General features: G+C 39.6%; 1 protein-coding gene across 14 annotated transcripts in view; it reads right to left on the minus strand.

Annotated features, from left to right (window-relative positions):
- ZRANB3 (zinc finger RANBP2-type containing 3) overlaps positions 1-12,190 on the minus strand; it is a 368,239-nt gene that overhangs the window by 61,908 nt on the left and 294,141 nt on the right. For 10 of the 14 annotated variants that reach the window (XM_055380837.2, XM_055380841.2, XM_055380840.2 and 7 more), the window contains 2 exons: positions 4,015-4,429; positions 1,624-1,827 (listed from right to left, as the gene is read on the minus strand). In XM_055380837.2, the coding sequence (XP_055236812.1) occupies positions 1,624-1,827; positions 4,015-4,429 (619 nt within the window). The remainder of the gene's footprint in view (positions 1-1,623; positions 1,828-4,014; positions 4,430-12,190) is intronic. The other 4 variants (XM_063694794.1, XM_055380839.2, XM_055380843.2 and 1 more) reach the window with 1 other exon arrangement.

Below are 12,190 nucleotides of genomic sequence, written 5' to 3' on the forward strand. Positions count from 1 at the left end.
CAGCTATATTAGGGAACATATTTCTCTTTTCAGTGTTGCCATGAAGTGTAAATTAATGGTTTGAGACTATAGATGATGCACCTATGGTCATTCTTCCAAACTCCTGGAATTCCAGAGAGAACAAAACTACAGTGCTAGAGTAGTATGTACCACTCTGGTTCTAAAAGAGCATATGTAGGTAGAATAAGCATTTAACATAGTGTGCCTACTTTGTTTTCTGTTTGTTTTTCATGGAAATCCATGTTAGTGGAAAGATGTGAAGCATATCTCTTATATGGAATTCTCAGCCCAGTGATCTGAAAAGTCAAAAGAGGGAAGCAGGAATAGGTAAGGGGTAAATGCTGGCATTGTCTGGAGTGAATGAGGGCAAAGCAAATTTCACTGGCAGAACAAAACTTCAAAGTGATTTTTAAAAAGCATTTGTAAGTACAAGCTAACATGTTTTCATCAAGAGATCAATGTACAACTAACAAGCCAATATTTCCCTGCCATAGATGAAGAGACCCACAGCCCAGGTGATGACAATTGCCAGGTGTTGGTTCCTAGTCTCATATTTAGTTCACTGAGCCATATGCTGTCCCATTACCAGAGTTTCATCAGCACTTGAGAGTTTCTCACAGTGAGATCAAGAAAACTAGAGACACAAAAGAGTATAACCCACCTGAGTCTACACTGTCTACTTAAAAGCTGTTAAAATTAACAGACCTAAACAGATCCATTCCAAGACATTCTTTGGGAAGACCTTGAGGAGTTAGAAAGAAGGCTGAGAGAAGAAGAAAGAAGGATGCCTTGAGCTCAGAAATTCTTAAATGAACATTTCATTTTAAAGCTATGAGTCAGACTCTAAATTATATTAGTGTTTAATAGCAACTAACTTAGAAGAAAAGCTTCAACAGTCTCATCCCAACTATTGGGTTTATCTGAATAATATCAATCTGTATGTTACTATGGTCACTAAATGAGTAACAAGGAAAATAACCCAAAAGTACTCAGTCTCTTGCCAGCTAGCCCATAAACGATAGTGAAATATGACATACAGGCTAGTATTTGCTAACCATCACAGCTATAAATAATGAATGGAATCAACCAAAAAGTAAACAAACCCGAAACACTGTATGGTTGGCTCCAAATGCAGTCATGATTCATACAGTCTTGACGTTATGTTCCCTAAAAACATTTTCTTTAAAATACTTTTTAAAAAATATGCCAATTAAGTATAACTATTTACAAGAATTTTTGTGTAAAGGATTAATGATATGCTAAGTGTTAGTTAATTATCTGTCAGTCTTACTGTTTTGTCCCAAAGCACCTCCCAAATATCAAAACAACACCCTTACTGTGTGAATGAGCTAGGCTTGGTTGAGGCTGGGCAACAGGCCTGGTGGCAGCACATGTAGCTATTTATCGGTTTTGCTCTATGTGTAATGTCTGAATGCCAACAGACACACTCAGCTCTTCTAGCCATCTGGTGTTTAAGTATGTGGTTACAAATGGTTGGTATTTTTAATACAAAGGAGAGTAAAAGGAACCTGGAACAAGGTAGTAATTACTAATCTAATAACAGTATTATGTGTGAAAGTATATGGTTATTACTTGGATGCTAGAAATGGAAACAAGACTTACCATTACCTGGCTGGGATGTAAGTCCGTCTTCTTTCTCAATTTTTGATGTTTCTTCCTTGCTGTCAGCCAACTGGCCAGGTTCTGACTGTGCAAGGGCTTGTTTTTCACAGTCTGAGATAGTTTGAACCTTTTTGGAGGTGTCTTTCTGAGAATCATCCTTCTCGTTTTTATCCTGGATATGGTTGAGGCTATCTATTTGCATAACTATTAAAATAAAAATTATTACAAAAATGTAATAATTTACATTTAAAAGTAAAGTAAAAAGAATGTAACAGTTAGGTCTTATAAAAAGAAAGTGAATAATGTTTATTCATATGTTCAAAACATTTATCAGGAGCATACTATATACCCAGTACTATTCTAGATGCTGAAGAGACAGCAGGAACAGGACAAAGAAATCCCTGCATTCTAGACTCCATTCTAAATGGCAGAGAAAGACAATAAAATTAACAAATAGGTAAATAGTATATTTTCAGATAAAGAGAACACAACTAAGTTTTGTTTTTTTTTTTTCAGTAAGAAGGTTTTGGAGAGCACTACTATAGCAAAAGTCATGAGGACCAAGCTCTGAGAGGAGTCCCATTTGAGCTGAGAGCTGTTCATGGCTCTAGGAAGCTTGGACTCGGGCCTATATTCTTGGTCTAAATATTCTAAATGTAACTGGAAGCCATTAAAGAGTTTTAGGCAAAGAAATAAAGGATCACTTTGGCTGCTGTGCACTGAAGGATCAGATTAATATGGAGGCTATTGAGGTCTGGGAGAAAGATGGTGGCTTTAGAGTAGGATGGTAGCAATAAAGATAAAGTGGTTGGAATCAAGATTTATTTGGAGGTTACTTGATGGGTTGAGTGTGGGAGGCGAGAAAGAGACCAAAGATACAGCCCAAGTTTTTAGCATGATGTAGTAAAGAACAGGGAGGAGAAGATTTGGGTATCGGATGTGGCAGTGGTAGAAATATAAATCTAATAATTATATTTTTTATATATAGTAATATCACTGTTACTTAGACTATGTATTTCTCTCTAATCAGACTTTCTTATTCACAAAAGGTAGTTTTTATTTTTTTAAGTTGCTTGACAGATTCCTTATTAAATCATGGGCCTAGAAATTTTCATTGTTGCTCTTGGTATTGCAAAGGAAAAATCAGAGCTATAAAACCCATATTAAATTATGACTTTTGTTGCTAAATCATTCAACTTATACATTTAATGTGAACTGACATTATTTTATAGTCACAATAGAGCTTATTTTTATTGCCTGTAGCAGTTGGGAATTGCATGCAATCATGCTAATTGTGACAGAGATATTACATGGAATAAGCATGTGATTCCAATTTAGTTCACAGACAACAGGTGCCCACATACAAATATAACCACTCAGAGGGCAGACTTGTCAATTTTGGTGGGAGTACCCAGAAGTGAAAGAGGGAAGACTCAGCTCCTCCCTACATTTTCCTTCAAATCAAAATTAAGACAGAGAGAAGAACAAGGCAAGAGGAAGGAACTGCAATATCAGAATTTATATCTTAGCTGAGTCTTTGCCAATGCCAATATTTTGAAGAGTTAATGTATGATGCAAAATTAGATGTGTACAATTATTACAACTGATAAAATACAATGTGTACTTCCAGTTTCCAAAACTGTCAACTTGGCATTTTTATTACTATAAAAATGCTCTATAGAATTGGAAACAAGAATACGCATGATCCTTTTCTTATGACAACCACGGGTATTAATAATCATTTCAGAAACTAAACATCAGAAAATGGCATCCCATGCTATAAAAACATACTTGAGGTATATTTATGATTTCTGACTTTAAAATAATATGTTTTAAAAAAGAATAAACTCAAAAAAACCAGACATCAAATTGGTTCACAAATGAAGACTGATCCATAGAGGAGTTTTGATGCTTTGACAAGCAAAAACCATGGCACAATGTATACTGACTAGGCAAAGAAGCTACATTAGATTATTTTGCCATTTAAACATAAAAATAATCCACAATTTCCTTAAAAACAAGTATTAGCTACAGAGGAGAGAAAATAGAAGGTCTATGAGTATAAGGCATATTTGCTACCATAGCAACAGAGCTTCTATTCCTGCTCACTGAATTCATATCCTGCTGACATTAATCAGAAATGTCCATTTGTGCCAAATTAATGCCATATCACAGACGTTTGGAGATATACATTCTTGACAGAACTGAGAGCTTTTCACATTCCATAAGGGATAAATTCAGTCTTCACTATAAGAAGCTCTTATTCCAATTTAAAAGCTAAAGTTGTGCTGAGTCACACTAGCCCTGGATAACAGCAGTCTCTAAAAGCACAGGTTATCTGAAGACACCACTAACAGCCCTTACCTCCATGGTCACCTTCTATATACTCACCAGCACTGCCTTGAGGAGTCTCACACATTTCACAATAAGGTAACACTGAATTATTGATATAGGTGCAGAGACTACACTGCCAGCCCTCTACAGGAAAGGCTGGGGTGGTTAACTGGGCCTTGGCCTCCTGTACACTTTCCACGAGTGGAGTTCGGATTTGCTTGGACTGGGATGGTGTCTCTTCCGACGGACTGCAGTGGTCTTCCGAGGCAGCCAATTTCAATCTTTTTGTTTCAGGTTCAACATCACTTTCATAATCGATGATATCTCTTGCAGCTGTTTTTGTAGGGTCTGATGACACTACAGTATTTTCCTCCTGGAATCTCTTTGATTCGTCACAGGAGGTCATCAACTGTCTTTTTTTAGGTTGTGGTACAAAAAATGATCGAATATCACGCTGTTTTTCTTTTTCAAACTAGGAAAAGCAAACAGTAGTTATCAAAGTAAGAAGCAATCTAATATGTTCTTCTTACATAAAAGAGCTTAACAAAATATTTTAATTAACCATATTGCCTTATCCTTTAAATACCTTTTGGAAATGAATTCATTATGCTCTGACTCTTCATATATACATACATAAATATATATATGTAAAACATATCCGTGTACTTCCTGTGTCTAACTTTTTTCTTAGCACTTATTGTGTGCCAAGCATTTAACATATATTAACTCATTTAATCCTCACATCAGCTCTATGAAGTCAATACTATTATTATTATAACATTTCGGAGGAACTGCAGCTTTAGAGAGGTAAGATAACTTGGTTAGAGCAGTTATATAACAAAAATATACTTAATACATTACCCTAAATATATGTCACGGAAAAAAAGGCAACTGTGTATTCAAATATTTCAGGTCAATCAAGGACCTAAAAAAATGCTTTCACACCTAAAATATAAACACAATGCTCACACATAATGTTATTCATATGAAAATGTTTTCTTGACCAGGAAGCTGTTAATTAGGCTGGGTGCGGCGGCTCATGCCCATAATCCTAGCACTTTGGGAGGCTGATATGGCAGGATTGCCTGAGCCCAGGAGTTCAAGACTAGCTTGGGCAACACGGTGAAACCCCGTCACTACAAAAAACAAAAAAACAAAAAAAAAACAAACCCCAAAACAAAAATTAGCCAGGAGTGGTGGTGTGCACCTGTAGTCCCAGCGACTCGGGGAGCTGAGGTGGGAAGACTGCTGGAGCCTGGGAGGTTGAGGCTACAGTGAGCTGTGACTGTGCCACTGCACTTCAGCTGAGGCAACAGAGTGAGACCCTGTCAAAAAAAAAAAAACAAAAAAAAAAACGGGGGATGGAGCCAAGATGGACGAATAGGAACAGCTCCAGTCTACAGCTTCCAGCATGACTGAAGATGGGTGATTTCTGCATTTCCAAGTGAGGTACCAGGTTCATCTCACTGGGGAGTGTCAGACAGTGGGTGCAGGACAGTGGGTGCAGCGCACTGAGCATTAGCTGAAGCAGGGAGAGGCATCGACTCACCCGGGAAGCGCAAGGGGTCAGGGAATTCCCTTTCCTAGTCAAAGAAAGAGGTGACAGACGGCACCTGGAAAATCGGGTCACTCCCACCCTAATACTGCGCTTTTCCAACGGTCTTAGCAAACGCCACACCAGGAGATTATATCCCGCGCCTGGCTCGGAGGGTCCTACACCCATGGAGCCTTGCTCATTGCTAGCACAGCAGTCTGAAATCAAACTGCAAGGCTGCAGTGAGGCTGGGGGAGGGGCGCCTGCCATTGCTGAGGCTTGAGTAGGTAAACAAAGTGGCCTGGAAGCTCGAACTGGGTGGAGCCCACCACAGCTCAAGGAGGCCTGCCTGCCTCTGTAGACTCCATCCATCTCTGGGGGCAGGGCATAACCAAACAAAAGGCAGCAGAAACCTCTGCAGACTTAAATGTCCCTGTCTGACAGCTTTGAAGAGAGTAGTGGTTCTCCCAGCATGCAGCTGGAGATCTGAGAATGGACAGACTGCCTCCTTAAGTGGGTCCCTGACCCCCGAGTAGCCTAACTGGGAGGCAGCCCCCAGTAGGGGCAGACTGACACCTCACATGGCCAGGTACTCCTCTGAGACAAAACTTCCAGAGGAATGATCAGGCAGCAACATTTGCTGTTTGCCAATATCCGCTGTTCTACAGCCTCTGCTTCTGATACCCAGGCAAACAGGGTCTGGAGTGGACCTCCAGCAAACTCCAACAGACCTGCAGCTGAGGGTCCTGACTCTTAGAAGGAAAACTAACAAACAGAAAGGACATCCACACCAAAACCCCATCTATACGTCACCATCATCAAAGACCAAAGGTAGATAAAACGACAAAGATGGGGAAAAAACAGAGCAGAAAAACTGGAAACTCTAAAAATCAGGGTGCCTCTCTTCCTCCAAAGGAACGAGCTCCTCACCAGCAACGGAACAAAGCTGGATGGAGAATGACTTTGACGAGGTGAGAGAAGAAGGCTTCCGACAATCAAACTACTCTGAGCTAAAGGAGGAAGTTTGAGCCAATGGCAAAGAAGTTAAAAACCTTGAAAAAAAATTAGACGAATGGCTAACTAGAATAACCAATGCAGAGAAGTCCTTAAAGGACCTGATGGAGCTGAAAACCACGGCACGAGAGCTATGTGATGAATGCACAAGCCTCAGTAGCCGATTTGATCAACTGGAAGAAAGACTATCAGTGATGGAAGATCAAATGAATGAAATGAAGCGAGAAGAGAAATTTAGAGAAAAAAGAATAAAAAGAAATGAACAAAGCCTCCAAGAAATATGCGACTATGTGAAAAGACCAAATCTACATCTGATTGGTGTACCTGAAACTGATGGGGAGAATGGAACCAAGTTGGAAAACACTCTGCAGGATATTATCGAGGAGAACTTCCCCAATCTGGCAAGGCAGGCCAACATTCGAATTCAGGAAATACAGAGAACACCACAAAGATACTCCTCGAGAAGAGCAACTCCAAGACATACAATCGTCAGATTCACTGAAGTTGAAATGAAGGAAAAAATGTTAAGGGCAGCCAGAGAGAAAGCTCGGGTTACCCACAAAGGGAAGCCCATCAGACTAACAGCGGATCTCTCGGCAGAAACTCTACAAGCCAGAAGAGAGTGGGGGCCAATATTCAACATTCTTAAAGATAAGAATTTTCAACCTAGAATTTCATATCCAGCCAAACTAAGCTTCATAAGTGAAGGAGAAATAAAATCCTTTACAGACAAGCAAATGCTGAGAGATTTTGTCACCACCAGACCTGCCCTAAAAGAGCTCCTGAAGGAAGCACTAAACATGGAAAGGAACAACCGGTACCAGCCACTGCAAAAACATGCCAAATTGTAAAGACCATCGAGGCTAGGAAGAAACTGCATCAACTAATGAGCAAAATACCCAGCTAACATCATAATGACAGGATCAAATTCACACATAACAGTAATAACCATAAACGTAAATGGGCTAAATGCTCCAATTAAAAGACACAGACTGGCAAATTGGATAAAGAGTCAAGACCCATTAGTGTGCTGTATTCAGGAAACCCATCTCATGTGCAGAGACACACATAGGCTCAAAATAAAGGGATGGAGGAAGATCTACCAAGCAAATGGAAAACAAAAAAAGGCAGGCGTTGCAATCCTAGTCTCGGATAAAACAGACTTTAAACCAACAAAGATCAAAAGAGACAAAGAAGGCCATTACATAATGGTAAAGGGATCAATTCAACAAGAAGAGCTAACTATCCTAAATATATACTCACCCAATACAGGAACACCCAGATTCATAAAGCAAGTCCTTAGAGACCTACAAAGAGACTTAGTCTCCCACACAATAATAATCGGAGACTTTAACACCCCACTGTCAACATTAGACAGATCAACGAGACAGAAGGTTAACAAGGATATCCAGGAACTGAACCCAGCTCTGCACCAAGCAGACCTAATAGACATCTATAGAACTCTCTGCCCCAAATCAACAGAATATACATTGTTTTCAGCACCACACCACACCTATCCCAAAATTAACCACATAGTTGGAAGTAAAGCACTCCTCAGCAAATGTAAAAGAACAGAAATTATAACAAACTGTCTTTCAGACCACAGTGCAATCAAACTAGAACTCAGGATTAAGAAACTCACTCAAAACCACAAAACTACATGGAAACTGAACAACCTGCTCCTAATGACTACTGGGTACATAATGAAATGAAGGCAGAAATAAAGATGTTCTTTGGAATCAATGAGAACGAAGACACAACATGCCAGAATCTCTGGGATACATTCAAAGCAGTGTGTAGAGGGAAATTTATAGCACTAAATGCCCACAAGAGAAAGCAGGAAAGATCTAAAATTGACACCCTAACATCACAATTAAAAGAACTAGAGAAGCAAGAGCAAACACATTCAAAAGCTAGCAGAAGGCAAGAAATAACTAAGATCAGAGTAGAACTGAAGGACATAGAGACACAAAAAACCCTTCAAAAATTCAGTGAATCCAGGAGCTGGTTTTTTGAAAAGATCAACAAAATTGATAGACCGCTAGCAGGACTAATAAAGAAGAAAAGAGAGAAGAATCAAATAGACTCAATAAAAAACGATAAAGGGGATATCACCACTGATCCCACAGAAATACAAACTACCATCAGAGAATACTATAAACACCTCTATGCAAATAAACTAGAAAATCTAGAAGAAATGGATAAATTCCTCAACACATACACCCTCCCAAGACTAAACCAGGAAGAAGTTGAATCTCTGAATAGACCAATAACAGGCTCTGAAATTGAGGCAATAATTAATAGCGTACCAACCAAAAAAAGTACAGGACCAGATGGATTCATAGCCAAATTCTACGAGAGGTACAAGGAAGAGCTGGTACCATTCCTTCTGAAACTATTCCAATCAATAGAAAAAGAGGGAATCCTCCCTAACTCATTTTATGAGGCCAGCATCATCCTGATACCAAAGCCTGGCAGAGACAAAACAAAAAAAGAGAATTTTAGACCAACATCCCTGATGAACATTGATGCAAAAATCCTCAATAAAACACTGGCAAACCGAATCCAGCAGCACATCAAAAAGCTTATCCACCATGATCAAGTGGGCTTCATCCCTGGGAGGCAAGGCTGGTTCAACATACGAAAATCAAAAAACGTAATCCAGCATATAAACAGAACCAAAGACAAAAACCACATGATTATCTCAATAGATGCAGAAAAGGCCTTTGACAAAATTCAACAACCCTTCATGCTAAAAACTCTCAATAAATTAGGTATTGATGGGATTTATCTCAAAATAATAAGAGCTATCTATGACAAACCCACAACCAATATCATACTGAATGGACAAAAACTGGAAGCATTCCCTTTGAAAACTGGCACAAGACAGGGATGTCCTCTCTCACCACTCCTATTCAACATAGTGTTGGAAGTTCTGGCCAGGGCAATGAGGCAGGAGAAGGAAATAAAGGGCATTCAATTAGGAAAAGAGGAAGTCAAATTGTCCCTGTTTGCAGACGACATGATTATATATCTAGAAAACCCCATCGTCTCAGCCCCAAATCTCCTTAAGCCGATAGGCAACTTCAGCAAAGTCTCAGGATACAAAATCAATGTGCAAAAATCACAAGCATTCTTATACACCAATAACAGACAAACAGAGAGCCAAATCATGAGTGAACTCCCATTCACAATTGCTTCAAAGAGAATAAAATACCTAGGAATCCAACTTAGAAAGGAAGTGAAGGACCTCTTCAAGGAGAACTACAAACCACTGCTCAATGAAATAAAAGAGGATACAAACAAATGGAAGAACATTCCATGCTCATGGGTAGGAAGAATCAATGTCGTCAAAATGGCCATACTGCCCAAGGTAATTTATACATTCAATGCCATCCCCATCAAGCTACCAATGACTTTCTTCACAGAATTGGAAAAAACTACTTTAAACTTCATATGGAACCAAAAAAGAACCCACATTGCCAAGTCAATCCTAAGCCAAAAGAACAAAGCTGGAGGCATCACACTACCTGACTTCAACCTATACTACAAGGCTACAGTAACCAAAACAGCATGGTACTGGTACCAAAACAGAGATATAGACCAATGGGACAGAACAGAGCCCTCAGAAATAATGCCGCATATCTACAACTATCTGATCTTTGACAAACCTGAGAAAAACAAGCAATGGGGAAAGGATTCCCTATTTAATAAATGGTGCTGGGAAAACTGGCTAGCCATATGTAGAAAGCTGGAAGTGGATCCCTTCCTTACACCTTATACAAAAATTAATTCAAGATGGATTAAAGACTCACATGTTAGACCTAAAACCATAAAAACCCTAGAAGAAAACCTAGGCAATACCATTCAGGACACAGGCATGGGCAAGGACTTCATGTCTAAAACACCAAAAGCAATGGCAACAAAAGCCAAAATCGTCAAATGGGATCTAATTAAACTAAAGAGCTTCTGCACAGCAAAAGAAACTACCATCAGAGTGAACAGGCAACCTACAGAATGGGAGAAAATTTTTGCAATCTACTCATCTGACAAAGGGCTAATATCCAGAATCTACAATGCACTCAAACAAATTTACAAGAAAAAAACAAACGACCCCATCAAAAAGTGGGTGAAGGATATGAACAGACACTTCTCAAAAGAAGACATTTATGCAGCCAAAAGACACACGAAAAAATGCTCATCATCACTGGCCATCAGAGAAATGCAAATGAAAACCACAATGAGATACCATCTCATACCAGTTAGAATGGCGATCATTAAAAAGTCAGGAAACAACAGGTGCTCGAGAGGATGTGGAGAAATAGGAACACTTTTACACTGTTGGTGGGACTGTAAAGTAGTTCAACCATTGTGGAAGTCAGTGTGGTGATTCCTCAGGGATGTAGAACTAGAAATACTATTTGACCCAGCCATCCCATTACTGGGTATATACCCAAAGGATTATCAAACATGCTGCTATAAAGACACATGCACACGTATTTTTATTTCGGCACTATTCACAATAGCAAAGACCTGGAACCAACCCAAATGTCCAACAATGATAGACTGGATTAAGAAAATGTGGCACATATACACCATGGAATACTATGCAGCCATAAAAATTGATGAGTTCATGTCCTTTGTAGGGACATGGATGAAGCTGGAAACCATCATTCTCAGCAAACTATCGCAAGGACAAAAAACTAAACACCACATGTCCTCACTCATAGGTGGGAATTGAACAATGAGAACACATGGACACAAGAAGGGGAACATCACACACTGGGGCCTGTTGTGGGGTGGGGGAAGGGGGGAGGGATAGCATTAGGAGATATACCTAATGCTAAATGACGAGTTAATGGGTGCAGCACACCAACATGGCACATGTATACATATGTAACAAATCTGCATGTTGTGCACATGTACCCTAAAACTTAAAGTATAACTAAAAACAAAAAACAAAAAACAAAAAAACCTGTTAATTAGGACGGCTTCTTTAGTAGACACATTTTAATAATAACCTTGTTTTCAAGAAATGTATTTCTTTTGTTTAAGAACAGCTACATCATTGCATGTTTTTCATCTTTTCAATGTGTGAATCTCAGTTTCCTAATTAGAGAAAGTAGGATACCTATCTCCATGGTTAATTAGCTACAGTTAGGGCAAATTAAAGGATTTAGTTTCAGAGGTGGAGTTGGGAACTATGTTAGAAACACAGTGTGGCTGATTATATTTTCAATGATGGTCACACCAATTCTTATGTCATTTCACATGCTCTTCGTACAATGTGACACTGACATGCCTCCATTGAGAGGTGGGATCTATGTTCTTCTTCCTTGAACGTGAGTAGACCTTTGTAACTGTCTCACCCAACAGAATGCAGTTAAAGTAATGGTGTGCGACTTTTTTTTTTTTTTTTGGGGGGGGGCAGAGTTTCACTCGTCTCCCAGGCTGGAGTACAATGGCGCAATCTCGGCTCACTGCAACCTCCGCCTCCCGAAAGTAGCTGGGATTACAGGTGTTCACCACCACGCCCAGCTAATTTTTGTATTTTTAGTAGAGATGGGGTTTCATCATGTTGGCCAGGTGGGTCTTGAACTCCTGACCTGAGGTGATCCACCCACCCCGGCCCCCCCAAAGCGATGGGATTACAGGCGTGAGCCACCGTGCCTGTCCAATGCTGTG

The sequence above is a fragment of the Gorilla gorilla genome, chromosome 11 (genome assembly GCF_029281585.2).
Source record: "Gorilla gorilla gorilla isolate KB3781 chromosome 11, NHGRI_mGorGor1-v2.1_pri, whole genome shotgun sequence".
Lineage (NCBI taxonomy): Eukaryota > Metazoa > Chordata > Mammalia > Primates > Hominidae > Gorilla > Gorilla gorilla.